The following is a 17,213-nucleotide window of genomic DNA, read 5'->3' on the forward strand; positions in this document are numbered from 1 at the left end:
GACGTTTTCGGTATACTGTGGAAGACTTGTAAATTGAGAGCCCGAATATGAAGATCGGAATCCCAAACCTACGTTGCTGCCGCCATGTTATCGTGAATATGTTGCTGGTGGTGAGCAGCTGCGTGCAAACTTCAAATTGTGACGCTTATGTAAGCGCCGCCGAGTCGTTTAATTATTTTAATACTTTTACGCTGTTCTGACTTGAGGACGTTAACCTCAGCAACCGTCCGATGACAAGTGTGTGCTAGTGGTGGTGCGCAACGAAAACCAAGTAAATTTCCCGGTCAACAGTCTCACTTGCACATTGCACAGAGCAAAGAACTAGTCATCTTCATGATGGCCATAAACGCGGTAGGGTAGACTTCGAAATTGAATTTGTTCGATGTGCTCTTGACTGGGGATCTGGGGTTCACACCAGCAGGCATGCAGCAAAACCACTAACTATGGGCTTGTAGGAGTAAAGAGCCATAGCATAGCATTCCTTGATATGAAGTACTATTTGTGGCCAATGAAACAAACCGATCTTTTGTTGGAGCAAAGACTCGCCCCAAAGTGATCTTACGTCCAGGAACCTTTGTGACCAGCTGCTGGTCAAAGAGATAGATGATAAATATGTCGCACTACTTCTCAGCTCAACATTTGCACTTCTTTTCGGTTAACACAGATACCAGGATGCAATTGTAATCTCCATTCACTGCACCGAATACGCCGACACATTTTGCCAGTAGCTACACGCGTCTAGCTCAGCACTTCGGTAAATTGCAAATATGGTGCAGTACTCACGCGCAACGCTCTAGTAAGGCCATATCAGTCTTGAAAGTGTAAACGTCAGGTACTCCCGCGGATGTCTCGTTGAACATCATCTCTGTGAAACCATGTCGCCAAGAATCCCAGGAAGGTGTGATGTCTCCTGGGGTGTATCGGTCGTCAGGAGTCTCATGCATGGTCATAGCCATGAATGAGTTCGAGAAAGCAGTGATGAACTGGGAATTGTTGTACGCAGGACCACCCCTGAAGCAGTATGAATCAGAGTAGGGGTTGACCCATGGCATCAACTTACGAAGTGAAGTAATATGCAATATCATTTCCATGCAGGCCAGGTGGAATTGCAAACTCGGCCTGCCTTTGTTGAGCATACATAAATTAAGACTTGTCTCGAGCTTACCTTCCAAGCTCGCTCTCCAAATGCTTTGAGGAGATAATAAGTAGGGCAAACAAGTATTGCTGATTCGACTCAGGATCAGGGACAATGATGAATTCCCTCGAAGGACATACGTACATTCACCCATCGCGAGATTTGCCTGATTGACGTTGCTTCCCTGGTTCTGGTACATCATCACTGCTCCTGCAGCCTGAGCAGAACCGAAGTTCGGGAAAAGCGTTTTGACATAATCTGCGATATCCAATGTCGTTGATTGGTCCACGAAGATGTTCCCCTCATGCGAATTGGTTACGGCAAGAAGGTAGTTCTAAGGGGAAAGGGCGTGAGTTTCGTTGATGCGATAGAATTCTTAGACCATACACCATTCAAGCGACCCTTGCTAATTGTCACAGTAGGTCTCTCCACAATGAAAGTGCCGTCCACAACAGGGACGAATACGAACGTGCCAGAGAAGCCGTTGATGTTGATGTTGTAGTTCAAGGTTTGCAGCGTACTGGTGTCTGCAGCGCGCAAACAAGAGAGGGTATCCGAACTTGAGCTACAGCTGAGTTGAGTGTATTAGCTCGGGAATGGATATATGTAACCTTTGAAAGGACTCGCTTTGTTCCATCGACGACCTCGCTGTACAGCATCTGGTAGTGGCATTCAGGACGCCACATATATTGACCTCATACAAAATTCACCTCTGGAATTTGGTCATCATAGTTATATTGTGATGGCAAGAACGTGGAACTCGTCATGGCAGCTCTGAAGAGGGGAGGCTGCGTGTTTCCCCCATGAGCAACAAGATGCTGCAGCACGGAACCAGCACCTGAAATGACAAGTGTAATAAACAAGGGCTGACAATGACGAAGAGTACATAACGCAGCTTACCAGCAGACTCTCCCCAAATCGTTACCTTCGTGGGGTCACCGCCAAAACTACATATCTATCCAGGAAAAGTTTCCTATCAGCTGAGGTACAACACTCAAGTAGATATTTTGCTCACGTAGGCCTGGACCCACTGTAACGCATAATTTTGGTCGACTTTAGAATATCACGCTCAGCCGAGTCTGAAGAACTGTCAGACCATGATGATCACGTACGTAGTCCAGCATTGAGTGCACCCCCTTCTTTGACCGCTTCTCCAGGTAGGAAACCTGGCAGCAGTGTATAAGTTTGAAAATACGAAGAAGTAGCGAAGCCATACCGAATAAACCGAGGCGATACTGGACTAAGACCGTAATGACACCGTGATTCGATTCCATAATTAGATCTGCGCCATTGAATGTGCTCGCAGCTCCTTCAATATACCTGTACCGACATTGATTTATCGACAGAGGAACATTGAACATGCTACTCACCCTCCTCCGTGAATCCATACGACAACTGGGAGCCCTGCCGACGGGGTGGCCACCACTTCATTTCCGGGAGTGTATACACTACCGGATGCAACCACCAATCTTAAATATCATCATCATCGTTCCATGGCAGGGCTTACTTCAAGAATAAACAGTCTTCTGACTGACTGATAGCCCTTTTCCTCATAGAGGCGCTTTCAAAGGGATTTGTCGAAGAATTACCTACGGAAGCTTGATAACATTCATTTGGTTGTGTGGTAGCTTGTTGAACCCCGAGGATGGTCGATGGGGGCTGAGGGGCTGCCCATCTGAAGTTGCCTATGTGTTTAGTGCGTAAACTGAGATTGTATACAACACACGAAGCTGGACGCACCAACTGGAGCAGCCGCGTACCGTATTCCAAGAAAGCTAGTGATGTTTGTTACTGTGTCCACTGATCCCTGGTATTGAGCATAACCTAAGTCGATGGTAGGTGCAGATGTGGTGGTTGCCGGAGAAGATAATGCTTCTAGTGCAAGTAAAACCTGTGACAAGGACAATAGTTTGGCTTTAATCGACATTTTCAATCTCATATATCGCGCAGTGAGAGACAACTCCGATCAGGGTGGCGAAATTGCGCTACCTGACGCATGTGGCATTATAAACGCTACGAGGGCGGGGTCCGAGATGACATTAGGTGCATGAAACGTTTATTCGAGGATATCCGGAACGATCGCGTACGAGCGTAGTGTGGCACGGGACACGATTCGTCCGTTCACGGTGCGGATTGGGTGAGGGAGTGAATCATGCTGAACAAATATATTGGCTAGCACTATAGTGGTCGTGCTGACCGTGGACTCGTGAAGAACGCTTCTTCGAGTACAACACTTCTGGCCCCTGGGTCATCCGTCCCTAAGACTGATCTCTCCCACACAGTTCGGGCCGTCCGCTACGTAGAGCCTGACGAATGGATGAATAGTTACACTGTCACTTTTGAGTTTGTTTCTCAAGTTACAGAAGAGGTGAAACCTACATGACGGAGGGCATTGATTTAAATTTGACATCAGTGTTATCACGGTACGTACGGTACATACCCAGTCGCCGTCCCGAATCCTTATATACGAGAGGGATCGCCATGGTCCCGTGGATTGGAAGATTTGTATATCTAAAATGGCCGGCGGGAACGGCGGACCGAGAGAGGTCAACCCTTCATTGCCGCATTCGCAGAATCGGAGACGCAGTGAGGGACACATATGACCCCTTTCCTAGATAGCAATGTCCTACATAGGATATCACAGTCCAACAGGTTACAGGACATATTGATAATCTGATTCAAAAAAAACATGCCCAGTCAATCAATCCAGAAGTATGCTCCACCTCGTGAGAGACTAGGGAGCCGTGATCGTAATGCTTGTATACCTTGAAGGCCATTATTACTACGAGTGGTAGTACAGCGGCGGCATAACGCGGATTGCATATTTTTTGACGATTTCGACACCGGGTGCACCAAGGACCAAGGATTGTTATGAGCATGGTTGAACTGGGGGTATCACAGGTCCTAGGAGGGGTGCGTTGGAGTGGGTTTGCGAGGGGAACAGGACACAAACCTGAGAATGTATAACCGGCGAGTAGAATAAGACAGAGAAGATACAGCTTGAAGGTTGTTACTCACGTAGTTGACTTTGTCGGCCCCAGTGAGTATCAATGCTTAGTACAGTACTTCCTGACACCGACAAAGTCACGACGACAGGGACCCTCCCGCCCTACTCCGCATCTTTTATCTGCTGAAGAAGTATTACCGTAAGAGTACATGTGATGTGCCGTCTTTAAAACCCTCCCTCATAGTAGCAGTTCGACATCGGGATACGGTTTGATTCTGAATCCACCTGCTTTTCCGTTACTACTAGCGGTACCCAGAAGTTCAGAAGTTACCTCTTGCAATTGGATCAACCGAATAAGACTCCCAGAACAATGTATTGAAGAGAACTTTCCTGTCTCAACCGAAACCTTGTTGAAGTTCTCTACATCGCACAGTCTTCAGTACCACGTGCCAAGTCATGACACGTTCCATCAGCTTCATTGGGAACAGTGGAATTCCGAGGGACGTGTATCCAGGTTCCTGCGACAAAATATGCTCCTCGGTGTCGATAGATGCAGCATTCCTCGTTTGACTAGACCGGACGTTCAAGCATCTCGAGGGATTTGGATGCACTAACTTGCAAAACATCAAGGAATGAACGAATAGATCGTGAAAGTGCAGCTCACCAAACCCTCCTGCCATTCGGTTCGAATTGATGATCGACGCCAACGTGGCTGCTGTAAATCGCGCTCGGCTGGAAGGACTGAGAAGTAGGAGTCCAATCGATGTCACATGCGGACGGACTGATGTGGGAATGACATTCCTTTTAGGCTGGACAGTACTATCGGTTACGGTCTATTCGTGACGAGCCTCCATTTCGTGAGTCACACTTTTGGGCATGGAAACGTGATGGCTTGTCACATGGTGTAACGGTATGTCACGAAATTCACCGCGAAAAAGCGTGACTCACGAAATGACGGTCCATCACGAATATAGATCGTAAGGGATAGTGGTAAACATATCGTTTAGACGGACTGCAGGTGAGCAGAAACCCAATTACATGTGATAAACATTCACACAGCCTGATCCTCATCCTGGAAGTGATGAAGATGACCACGCGAAGCGGATGCGACATCACAAATTTCCCTTTCTTCTAAAACAGCTTCTGCAGCAGATCATCCGGCAGCCGAACCTCCGACTCAGATCATATCCTCGCTATTCTCGTACAACCCTGTGCCATCCGCTCACAGGGCACCCTTTAAACCAAACAACGCACCATTAACTAGCTCAGCCACGTTTACAGACCTGGGTCGTCACCCTTTCCTCGCCGCTCACCTGCGTTCTAAGATGGGTATCACGAAACCATTCAACGCGACTGCCCTTCCTATCTGCACGATCTCCTCTTTCGAGGACATAAACACACTGTATATCCATAAAATCCCAAAGTGGCTCTGGAAAGATCACTTCAAGATCTCCTTCCCCTCAGTACGCACTCTTACATCGACCCCTCAATAGGAAGGTTTACCATCATTATCGCGCCTACTCGTGAACTAGCGAAACAAATCTCTGATGTTCTAGAAGCGCTGTCGACACTTAGAGCTACGCCAATAACGCGAGCAGGAGGATGTAGAGAGAGCTCTGCACGTTAAACCTGATCCTTAGTTTCAGGATTGCTGAGTGGACGTGTGCACAAGAAGGCGCGTCCAATACTCATTCTTGTCTCGACACCAGGTCAATTATTAGATCATCTGCAAATACATCTTCTTTTAATGTCGGGTAATTCAGATGGCTAGTTCTGGACGAAGCAGACCGTTTAATGGAGCTTGGTTTCGAAGACACTATCAAATGGATCATACAGTGTCTGAATGGGAGGGGCTAGCTCGCGTGCCAAGCTGTCCAGGAAGGTAAGAGCTTCGAAGTAGAAGGGTGAGATTTGGATCGGCGGAGATGGACAATCCTTTGTTCAGTTACTATCCGTGAAGACGTGCAGAAACTGGCAGGCACCCAAGAGAAGGCCGAGGAATTGCCTGGATCGAGACCTGAAACCGAGTCAATCACCGGAACATCTATCGAGAAGTTCACCCCACCGTCACAACTCTCTCAGAAATATGTAATGTTCCCCTCAAGATGCGTCCTGTCGCACTGACCGCACTTCTCCGCTCTTTGCTCGCACAGACACAAGGACAAAAGGGGTCGAAAATCAGCACAGACTCTGTCGATTTTCACTGGCGCTTGCTAGAAGATTCATCAAATGGACGGTGAAAAGCTGAACGTGCTGAGCCTGATGAAAACAAGAATGACGATAAAGATAACAAAACAGATGAGTCTGCTGAAGAGGGGAAAGACAAAGAGGATGATAAAATCGCTGCCCATTACCCACCCCTTCCTGGCGCCTCAATATGTTATCTTCACGGCTCCCTACCCACACCAATTCGTCTCGCTTCTCTTCGCGAATTTTCAGCTACTTACTACCTCTACAAAGTCTCAAAAACCTGCCGCTGCGTCTTCTATTCTCCCTTGCATATCCGTGGCATCTTGTGGTCTTGACCCACCCCTAGTTCACGCTGACATTGTGGCGAAAGCCTGGAGTATTGTCGCACCCAACGAATAAGAATGGGTAAAATGGGTGCAGGGCAAGATGCGGGGCGATATAACGGGAGACAGTCAACATCACTCTTGAAGGCGCAAGCATCGAGGGCGTGCTGGCGAAGGGCTTTGGTGGCATTAGGCAAAGTCACTGAGTACAAGGTACGTGCGACAAAGTACGACTTTCTTTTGAACATCAAGTTTTGCGGCGCAAAGAGGTGAGTTTGATTTGGTGAGGAATTCGAGCGTGCGTTGACATTGTGTAATTTTACAGAACACTGAACTCGCTCGGAGAGAGTTAACTTTGTACATGAGCATATGCGACCCACCCACTCCTCGAATGAGAAGCACATCTTTCATGTTCGACACCTCCACTTCGGACATCTGGTAAAACATTCGCACTACGTAAAACACCAAAGACGATTACTGACGGAAAGAACAAAGCATTCAAAAGTCTCAGCTCGTGTCCTGCTAAATCTTCAAAGCAGCATGACGTTGGGGCGGCTGTCAAAGAAGGGCAGCAAACTGATTAGCAGTGGGACAGCCGAGTTTCAGATTGCACAGGCGCTGCTTTGGGCTCATTTGTCTACGGCTATCATGCACTCAGGGCTAGCGACGTAAGACTTATTTACAGTCTATGGAATACCATGTGTTATAACAACCTGCCAAGAATGTGAGCACAAACGGGTCGTCTGGTACTGATCGGGATATGAAGATCGGTAAATGACATGTGCTAATAGTGCCACATATCATAAAGAATAAATATGTGACGACTGGTCAATAGAGATATAAAGCTGCGTGGAGTAATATAAAACTTGATAGCGAGCGGTGACTAAATTACGGTGTCAGACTTAAATGAGAGAAAAGAGAGGGACCTCATGCCTCCTCATGCTAGGGAACTGTAACAACTGCGTTAATTTATTTATGGGCGCTGTTGCTAGTTTCGCCAAGCTCCCGGCATTTTGATGGGGCTATCGGGGTTACGCTGCATGAAGGGATTCGGATGTCAAAAATCAATATTATTGATGGGACCGCGAGAAGCGTTGAAATACACACACCTTAGCGAGTTTCTGCCCTTCGGATAAAATAACGAGGCAAGACGGGAGACCCTTCAGACACCACTGCCTCGTGAGCCAGGAGAGGAGATGACATTCCAGAAAGCCTGGAATTTAGAGTTGAGTTCATCATCCCATGGATTTGAAGCATGTGAGAGATGGATGACCCAGTTTTCACAGGCATACTTGAGAGCATCGGAAGCTGCTTGACTTTGTTGTTGTGCTTCGTTTGCAAAAGTCGTGAAGGCATTCATAGCACAGATGATCTCCCTGTCTGATGACAAAAGATGTCTCGGTAGTGCAGAGTTGGAATGGTCATGGTGCCCTAATGCCACGAACACCGGAAACATCAAGAAGTCTGGCAAGCTCTTGAACTGCTGGACTGCTTGGAAAGCGGATGGTAAATGTAGGTTCTGGAACAATGATATGCTCTGAGTCACTGATTCCTTGCAGTATCCTCAAGAATTCTTCCATTATCGCCCAGACAGATGCCACAGGAGTTGACTGCCATGCTTGGCCATGGGGTGTCTGCAGCCACTCTTGCCCCCTCTGGGTCAGTAGCCACTCTCGCCCCCAATGGGTCTGCAGCCACTCTTGCCCTCCAGGTGTCTGCAGCCACTCTTGCACTCCAGGTGTCTGCAGCCATTCTTGCACTCCAGGTGTCTGCAGCCATTCTTGCGCTTTAGGTGTCTTCAGCCACTCTTGCCCTCTAGGTGTCTGCAGCCACTCTTGCCCTCCAGGTGTCTGCAGCCATTGTTGCGCTTCAGGTGTCTTCAGCAACACTCCCCCACTCCAGGTCTTCAGCCGCCTTGGCTGGGTCTTCACCCACTCCATCACTCCCAGGGTATCCAGCCACTCTCACCCTCCCAGGGTATCCAGCCACTTTTGCCCTCTCAGGGTATCCAGCCACTCTCGCCTTCCTTCGGTCTTCAGCCACTCTTGCCCTCCCTGGGTATCCAGCCACTCTCGCCCTCCCTCGGTCTCCAGCCACTCTTGCCCTCCCTCGGTCTTCAGCCACTCTTGCCCTCCCTCGGTCTCCAGCCACTCTCGCCCTCCCTTGGTCTTCAGCCACTTTCGCCCTCCCAGGGTATCCAGCCACTCTCGCCCTCCCTCGGTCTTCAGCCACTCTTGCCTTATCCTGGTCTTCCACCATTCTCGACTACTCTCAGTCTTCCACCACTTTCACCCTCTCAGGGTCCTCAGCCACTTTCGCCCTCTCTCGGTATCCAGCCATTCTCGCCCTCCCTCGGTATCCAGCCATTCTCGCCCTCCCTTGGTATCCAGCCACTCTCGCCCTCCCTCGGTCTTCAGCCACTCTCGCCCTCCCTCGGTCTTCAGCCAGTCATGCCCATCCAGGGTCTCTACCCAGGGTCGCAAATCTGAACTGCGATCTCCGCGAAGCCACAGCATACCGATAAGAACTGACATGGGCTCTGGCGGTCGAACCAGGAAGGCTAGTGAGTCTTTTAATCTCTTGGGATCCTGGGATTGCATCGCCTGACTCTGTCCTTTCAACTGTGAGAGCATATCAAGAAGGGCCGTGCTTTCTGGTATCTCCCTCGTCATCAAGCAGAGACAGGATTCAGCGAGTAGGGAGTGGGGTGACGGGATATTGCATACTTCACTGAGGCTGCAGTTTGAGGGGTTGGAAATATAGTCGCGAATGGATGAGTGATGTATATTCACGGGGAGATTGTCATCGGTAGGAATATCCATGACAGATCGTAGTTGCATGAGTGCTGTCTCCGCATCCCTCCCTTGGCCAGCGCCAAGAAGTTTCGAGATTTGTGACATCGGCAAAGGGTCTGCAAGGGTAGCTACATCAGACAAGTGCAGGTATGCCTGCTTGGGGTTGGCACATGTGGAGAGGATACGGTCGTAAAATCGGTAAACCTCTGTCCCCGGCAGAAGCTCATTCGTCAGCTTAAGCATCAGCTGCAGCCTACTGTGGGGATCATTATATCCATCATCAATAAACTTTATCATCGTGGCAGCCACGATGAAGCGCCTGCCCACTCGGCTTGCAAGCTGTGCAAATTGATTCAGCGTTGGTTGTGGGAAATCAGGATGGCATCTCTGCAGTTCTCTAAAGGAATGCTGCAAGAAGGTATAGATGTCTTCGTCGATGTCTGCACCATCTAATGAGATGATGGTAGCAATACCTTTCCCAGAAATTTTCACTGGTATCTCGCACACCAATGGGCACACCTCTTCTTGCTCAAAGGCCTCAGAGATATGCGACTCCAAGCGACTCGTGAGGAGAATGTGGGTCATGGGCAGAGCAGGTTCACGAAGTGCCTGTGCAAGGAAAAGGATGAGATCGGTAAGCACAGTTTTGGACGTGCACTCATCAAGGGCATCGATGACAAACGTCAAAGGCAGACACTCGCTCAGCCTGAATTTAAGCCTCCAGAGAGGTCGGAGAAAAAAACGCCTCCATCTGGTCGCAGAGAGAGTTGTTGGGGTCTAGGAGAGCGGGATTCTTGCGGATGGCTTTGTTCACGTCCGACCAGATGCTGGGGAAATTGCTGGCAAGCTGGTAGACAAGCGTCGCAAAGAAATATCCAGTTGTGCAGCATTTGGTATGCTTGCGCAAGAAAAAGAATGTTCCTGCGAGCCGCTTTTCGACTGTCGACTCCTCTCTCGCTTTCAGATTTCTCATCATTTCAGCTACAGTGAACGCAACAGTGGATTTTCCGACGCCTGTGGTGCCATGCAGCCAAATAAGCTGACTCTTCTCCCGCTTGTCTAATAATGTGTAGATGTGTTTGAGAAGGTCTACCCGGGTCCCTGGCAAACACTTTGGATGCGGATCTCGTTCCAGGGAGTCAGACAGCGACCTGGGACAGCCTCCTCCAAATTTCTTCTGATGATCGGGGATCTGTTGATGTGGTCAGAGAGCGAGAGAGGGATAAGAGATGAAATACTGACATTGATCCTGACTCATTGATGGCGGTCATGATACAGATTGTGTGATGGAATGGAACAACTTGGGGAAGTAAGTAATACTAATTTGGTTCGAGGTTATGGTTAGCAATGCATCTGTGCAACGGTTATATCAAGGAACAACGTACGAGGATTTGAATCAAAGGATCAATGAGTCCAAACTGTTACTCGGATCTATATTGATCCTTGGAGCCAACTCGGAGGTAAGTTGTAAAAGGCTCCAAATTAGGTCGCAAAACAACAAAGCTGAGGAATGATGGAGAGTGCAAAACAAGATATATAGAGATGTTATGTATGTGTGGATGTTTCAACCTAATGATTCTGCCGAAAAGCTCGCTGAATGGTGGTGGAATGCCTCAGTTGGCAATGTTGAAAGACGAGTCACGAGTGGGTGCTTGTCTGGTTGCAGCTGGCCATGAGGCTGCTAAGTAGTATGAGTGTCCACACTGCTAGCCCACATGGAACGTTCCGGCTGCACAGCCAGATGGCACCTGCAATGGGTTAATCATTGGCCTCTCCAGGGGGGGTGCTGGCAGTGGTTAGAAAGATATGTTATTTACAAGATCATCATCAAAAGTTGAACCCTCCTTTGAGGTGAACAGGTCAAGTACTACTAGTCCACACCTTCTGTGTTGTATATAATGTAAATTTTGGGGGCCCTTGATCTCGTACCACTACCATGGTCGAAAATTCCCACGCTTAAAAATGCGGGCAAGGTAGAGCTGTTGCGGCTCTCAGCACCATCTGGCCTATGAATCACACAAAATCTCTTAAAAAAAAAACAACAGAAATAACGACCCGACCTTGAAACACTCAAGAAAACAACATTGACCAATCCCTCACCCCAAAAAAAACAACGACACGAGGAAGCAACCCAATAATAACAACAACATACACATGCGCACCCCAATAAAAACAATATAAAAACACAATAAGTGAGTGATTAAGACTCCCGACGTACGTCAAAAAGACAGCATGAAGATACCTACATAGACATGCACGTAAAAAACCAAACACACTTCATTTTACACTGACCTTACTGGCACTAAACCCTCTCCTCATGAGAATACACACTCACTGGCAAACCCAAACTGACCACAGCCTATATCGACTCCCGAGATGAAACCGGCCACGATGCCCTCACCAAGCCACCCAGAAGAACCAAAACGAGAAAGCTGCGCAGAGAAAGAACAATATAAGAACCCCACCCACCCACCAATATACTCCCCATCCAACCAATGATGAAAGAAAAAGAACCCACCTCCCTCAAGGCCATCTCCCAGGCCACACACCCATATCCCACCACCCCCCATCCGCCATCTCAATCATCCAAGTCTGGGCCAAAAAACTTTCCTCCTAACATCCTACAGGAAGATGACCTAGAGTGTGCTATGGATATGATCCCCTACATACCTGATCCCCGATCCCCGATCCCCGATCCCCGATCCCCGATTCCCAATCCCCGATCCCCGATCCCCACCTTCCCCCCCAAACTCACACTCTCCCCCTGATACACCGACTCCTACATGCCACACAAACCGCGTCCACCCCCTTAATCCCGACCTCCTCGTATATCAGGAATTCAGTGTGACGTCACACAATCCCAGCAACAGCGCAACCCCCGCAAACAGTCTCGCCAATTCTATCCACACTCCAAGTAACCCCACGATAGACCAAAAGATGAATGACCTCCCGAACCCCACCGTCAATCACACTCCCACATCCAAAGAACAAGCTATTCTGGTGCATTTGGCGCTCGCAGACATGAACAGATCCGTGCTAAGTCAAAATGGCACGAACCACAGCACTACCCTCCCCCAATTCACCCCAGCTTCAAACGGGGACTTCCCAAAAGTGCACATGTTGCACTCAGCACAAATCTTCAACCACCTTGAAAATAAGGTTCTGCTCACCTGGTTCCAGGTCGAGCACCCTAAATTCATGATCCGGGTATTCGATCACTCCGGGAAAGACGTTGCTGAGTGAGCAGCCGTCATAGCGGAACGTGTACGCGCCAACATCACCACCATAGCAGAATCCATCCATCACGACACCCCCCCCATTCGTGTCTCCCCCCCGCAACCCCAAGGCAGCAAAGGAGCAAAAAACTTCCCGATCGGTTTTCTAGTCCACAGTGTATCTAACGAGACCAAAGACCTTCTCTTGAACCAATGAATCTGGTCCACAACTGACCTCACTTTCGAAGCTCTTCCCTTTAACTGCACGCACCCCCCAGAACTTCTTTTCGGCTTAACAGGTTTCATGACCATAGATGTAGCAACCATCTTACAAGCTGTCACGGAAACCTGGACCCAAGACGAGAACCACGAACACATAGAAGAACTCTTCTCAAAATGCGGCCTACCCGACGACAAGTTGATATATAAGGCAACCCGAGACTTCATCTCATCATGCTGTGTTGAGCTTCTCAACTTCAAGATAACAGGCGGTCTCTCAGTCCCCTGCTTCAATATCCTTGCAACCAGTCCCACAAATGACGCGAAAACATGGACTGATCTCAGAAGTTACCTAAGCACACTCACTTACCCAACCAGCCTCAATGGCTGTGGAATTGCAACGGCACTCTTCGCCTGTCAAATTTGTCACTCCCTCGCTCACCCACGAGGTCTATGCCCATTCCCACTCATCCCTCATTGGAACAGCCCGAGAGTGGGCAACAGAAACAGCACAAATATGTCTCGCCCAACTGGAAGGGCTAGAGGGGGCAGACCTGGACAAAACACCTGACCTAATTTGATCCAATTTGACATAATGCACTAATACATATTTCGATGAAACCAGCACATATTCGACCGAGAATCATCCTTACATACATCCAAACCCCCCCCTCAATCTATGATCTAGATACATCCCTACATTCCTACCTAACTAACTCACCCTAGTCTACGTACAGCAATCACAGTCCCTTCCACCGAAAAACTCACAGGAAAACAATCACAAGGCAACTCTCCCGTCTTAGGCCCGATTCCCTAAGAACAAGCGAGCTGTTGATAAAACAAATCTGGTTACAACGAGATATGAACCGGAGGACATTAAACCTTGGCCCAAATATACTGACCGTTCATAGAATGGGACAGGAAAGCCGTGGTTGTCTCACACAAGCATGGTGCACACCAGACCACGGAAACCTATTTAGGTTCGGATGAGCCGTGCCGAGAGGCTCAAGTTTTCAATAGTAGATGAAACCAGTGTCACAGGAACTGCATTTCATCAAACACGCTAACATAGTCCACTGTTAAACGGGCCAGGATAAGCCCTTTCTAAGTCTACATAATGATCATAACGTAGTCTTAGTAGCACAATCACCTCCAATACACAACAAAACCTCCCAACATTCGGTCTTTCTGTCGGTCACAGTGCTTGCCTCCCAGACCACGGAGAGGGACCGCCTCGTACCACTGGGAGGTCCCCCCAATGACCAGTCTGGGTCTTTTGGAAGTGGAACTGCCTACAACTGGCAACCCCAACAGCAACCACAAAGCCCCACCAGGCGCACTCAAACACGAAACACACCCCCACCCCCACATAACCCCAACAACACTACCCAAGAACCAACACCAAACGATCTTCCCGACAACACACAACAACATAGACCGAACTGAGAGAACACAACCCTGAACGAAAAGAAAACACAAGCCAACATTAAAATAGCAACACTAAACATGAAAGAGCGTACCTCCGTCAACCTCACACAAAATCCAACATCAAAATGGACCACTGTAAACCAAACAATGCAAGATCAAAAAATAGGTATACTATGTATACAAGAAACTCACCTGACAAATGAGCACGAAACACAAATAGACACTTTATTCTCCCGCTGCCTGAGAGTTCTGAACACAAGTGACCCACTGCGCCCCGGCAGCTCAGCCGGCATTGCCTTCATCCTGAATAAAGAACTAACAAATGCATCAAACGCCAACATGGAAATATTAATACCCGGGCGAGCAGCTATCCTATCCCTAAATTGGCACAACAATGAAACAATAAGGATTCTGAACGTGTACACACCAAACAACGCAAACGAACACCACGACTTCTGGAACAAAATAAAAACAGAATGGTCAAGACTAAACATCAGCGCCATAGACTTCATGTTAGGCGACTTCAATCTCACCGAAAATCCAATCGACAGAGCCCCCACGAGACTAGATAACAAACCTGCAATAAATGCCCTGAGAGAACTACAGACAGCGATAAACGTACACAACACCTGGTGGAATGAACACCCACACCACCGCCTATTCACCTTCAGCAGCAACTGCCAAACACTGTCGCGACTCGATAGAATCTACACATCAGAACAACACACTGAGAGCATGCTCGACTGGAACATGAATGTAAGTCAAATACCATCAGACCACCAGATGGTGTCAGTAAGATTTGCCCCACCAGGCCTACCACACATAGGCAGGGGAAGATGGACATGGCCCATAGGTGTGATGACGGATAAGGACCTAATCCAACAAATCATAAAAATAGGAAACGAAAGTCAACAAGAGATAGACGCACTAAGTCCAAGAAACAACGAAACAAACCCGCAAACCATATGGGAATCCTTCAAAAATAAAATCACAGCAACAGCCAAAGAAACTACCAAGAAACATCTAGCAAAGATAAATCAACGAATCCGAGCGCTAACAAAAGACTTACAAAGAACCTCCAACTCAAAAGACATAGACTCACCTAAAGATACCAGGATAAACAGAGTGATAATAGAACAAGAAATTGACCACCTACAAAAAAACAAAATAAGCAAGCGCAACTAAAAGCAAAAGCAAAATGGGCAACCCACAGAGAAACCATCAGCAAGTATTGGTCAAAGATCAACAAACAAAAGAAACCACGAGATATAATCCACCGCCTCAAAATACCAGGGACAGTAAGATATACAACAAAATCTGAAGAAATGGTGGAGATAGCGAAATTGTACCATAACGACATCCAATGGTCCGACATACCCACAGACGATACTGTAAACCAGAAACATGTAAGAGAAGCGGCCCTCAAGGAAATACCTGAACACCAAAAACTCGACGCACCAACGAACCAAATGAACAACCTTTTGAAAGAAGAACACGTATTACACGCACTTTTATCATCAAGATCCAGAAGTGCAACCGGAATTGACAGAATCCCTTACGAGCTATGGAAACACCTCCACAACAATTACAAAGAAGCATGTAAGAACGAGAAAGTCCAGTCTAACTTCACATTGGGATGGATGTGCCCCCTTTATAAGAAGAAAGACCGCACACTAATTGAAAACTACTGCCCGATAACCCTACTTAACACTGAATACAAGATACTAACAAAATTGCTAGCCATACAACTAACAAAACACATTAAAAAAATAATACACCCTAACCAAAGCGGTTTCATCCAAGGAAGATCTATCTTTGACCCAATCCACCTGACACAGGTAATGACCGCATACGCCGACCTAATGGAAGAAGATGGAATAATAGTGGCTCTCGACCAAGAAAAAGCTTACGACAAAATAAACCATGACTACCTCCTCGAAACTCTAGAAGCCTTTGGAATCCCACCTATGTTCATCAACACAATCAAAAGCCTATACAACTCAGTGTATACCAAAGTAGCCATAAACGGGTTCTTAAGCTCACCCTTTAAAGTCTCCCGTGGTGTATGACAAGGAGATCCCCTATCGTGTCTGCTTTTCGATATCGCCATCGAACCCTTGGCATGTGCACTCCACAACTCCCCAAAAATCAACAGTTATCAAATCCCTGGAATAAATGAATGAATTGTAGTTAATATGTATGCAGATGATACAACAGCATACCTTACCCATGAAGATAGTTATGCCGACCTAGAGGATCTGCTACAAAACTGGTGTAAAGCATCAGGCGCAAAGTTCAACCTCGAAAAAACCGAAATATTACCGATAGGAACCACAGAACACCGACAACACGTGATCCAAACAAGAAAACTAAATGACAAAGATAACCCGTGGCAAGAACAAATCCGCATAGCACAAGATGGTAACCCCATACAATCACTTGGCGCATGGATCAGAAACAACGTAGAACACGCAACATCATGGGAACCGATCCTAGAAAAAAATAGAAAAGAACTTTAAAAGATGGGAGCTCAGCCACCCATCCCTGGACGGAAAAAAACTGATCGTCCAAATGGTAGCTGGTGGCATGACGCAATTCCTCACAAAGGCACAAGGAATGCCAAAATCTATAGAAAACGCAATCACAAAACAGAGACTTCATCTGGAATGAAAGAAGAACCCCACCAATCAGCAGCAAACGCCTAGAAAGACCGATCGCAGAAGGAGGCCTAGACCTTCTAAACATTAAAACACGAAACAAAGCGATTAACATCACATGGTTGAAAACTTACATGGACATATCAACTCACCGCCCACATGGATATTCGTCGTCGACACAATGATTAACAGTCTGAAACCTGATGACCCAACTAAAACAACAGACACAAGAGCCTTCCTAACATCATGGGCCCCCCCCGACACAAGGCAAATGAGCAAACAAACTACCACTGATGGTCACGAC

At 47.6% G+C, this 17,213-nt stretch overlaps 5 protein-coding genes across 5 annotated transcripts; 3 read left to right on the plus strand and 2 right to left on the minus strand.

Moving 5' to 3' along the window:
• Window positions 1-214: 214 nt before the first annotated feature.
• On the minus strand, window positions 215-3,062 carry EDB91DRAFT_1330275 (Alpha/Beta hydrolase protein; the record flags this gene model as incomplete). Its single annotated transcript, XM_041325344.1, has 15 exons — window positions 215-728; window positions 784-1,011; window positions 1,061-1,119; window positions 1,166-1,224; window positions 1,280-1,469; window positions 1,523-1,706; window positions 1,763-1,794; window positions 1,846-1,973; window positions 2,036-2,090; window positions 2,151-2,188; window positions 2,248-2,301; window positions 2,352-2,455; window positions 2,506-2,583; window positions 2,643-2,820; window positions 2,876-3,062. The coding sequence occupies 15 exons, from the start codon at window positions 3,060-3,062 to the stop codon at window positions 692-694; spliced, it is 1,611 nt and encodes a 536-aa protein (XP_041173840.1). The 3' UTR covers window positions 215-691.
• A 1,969-nt stretch (window positions 3,063-5,031) lies between these two features.
• On the plus strand, window positions 5,032-7,267 carry EDB91DRAFT_1338404 (uncharacterized protein; the record flags this gene model as incomplete). The annotated part of the gene is made up of 8 exons (XM_041325622.1): window positions 5,032-5,100; window positions 5,162-5,545; window positions 5,940-5,964; window positions 6,028-6,170; window positions 6,236-6,318; window positions 6,643-6,808; window positions 6,921-7,033; window positions 7,135-7,267. The coding sequence occupies exons 2-8, from the start codon at window positions 5,408-5,410 to the stop codon at window positions 7,265-7,267; spliced, it is 801 nt and encodes a 266-aa protein (XP_041173841.1). The 5' UTR covers window positions 5,032-5,100; window positions 5,162-5,407.
• A 4,618-nt stretch (window positions 7,268-11,885) lies between these two features.
• EDB91DRAFT_1084834 (uncharacterized protein) lies at window positions 11,886-12,633 on the plus strand (the record flags this gene model as incomplete). Its single annotated transcript, XM_041315819.1, has 2 exons — window positions 11,886-12,031; window positions 12,255-12,633. 2 exons carry the CDS (start codon window positions 11,886-11,888, stop codon window positions 12,631-12,633), a joined length of 525 nt encoding a protein of 174 aa, XP_041173842.1.
• Window positions 12,634-13,858: 1,225 nt separating this feature from the next.
• Window positions 13,859-14,569, minus strand: EDB91DRAFT_678835 (uncharacterized protein). Its single transcript, XM_041328076.1, has 2 exons — window positions 14,450-14,569; window positions 13,859-14,266 (listed from the first exon to the last, which is right to left on the minus strand). Exon 2 carries the CDS (start codon window positions 14,256-14,258, stop codon window positions 13,971-13,973), a length of 288 nt encoding a protein of 95 aa, XP_041173843.1. The 5' UTR covers window positions 14,259-14,266; window positions 14,450-14,569; the 3' UTR covers window positions 13,859-13,970.
• On the plus strand, window positions 14,331-15,437 carry EDB91DRAFT_1058259 (Endonuclease/exonuclease/phosphatase; the record flags this gene model as incomplete). Its single annotated transcript, XM_041314143.1, has 1 exon — window positions 14,331-15,437. The coding sequence occupies one exon, from the start codon at window positions 14,331-14,333 to the stop codon at window positions 15,435-15,437; it is 1,107 nt and encodes a 368-aa protein (XP_041173844.1).
• Window positions 15,438-17,213: the final 1,776 nt, after the last annotated feature.

Source organism: Suillus paluster, assembly GCF_016628075.1.
Source record: "Suillus paluster strain FC165 chromosome Unknown EDB91scaffold_59, whole genome shotgun sequence".
NCBI classification, from domain to species: domain Eukaryota; kingdom Fungi; phylum Basidiomycota; class Agaricomycetes; order Boletales; family Suillaceae; genus Suillus; species Suillus paluster.

Excerpts from the sequence above, each read along its gene's own strand:
- EDB91DRAFT_678835 (XM_041328076.1), bottom strand. The coding sequence starts at position 14,258 with ATGTTGTTGTGTGTTGTCGGGAAGATCGTTTGGTGTTGGTTCTTGGGT.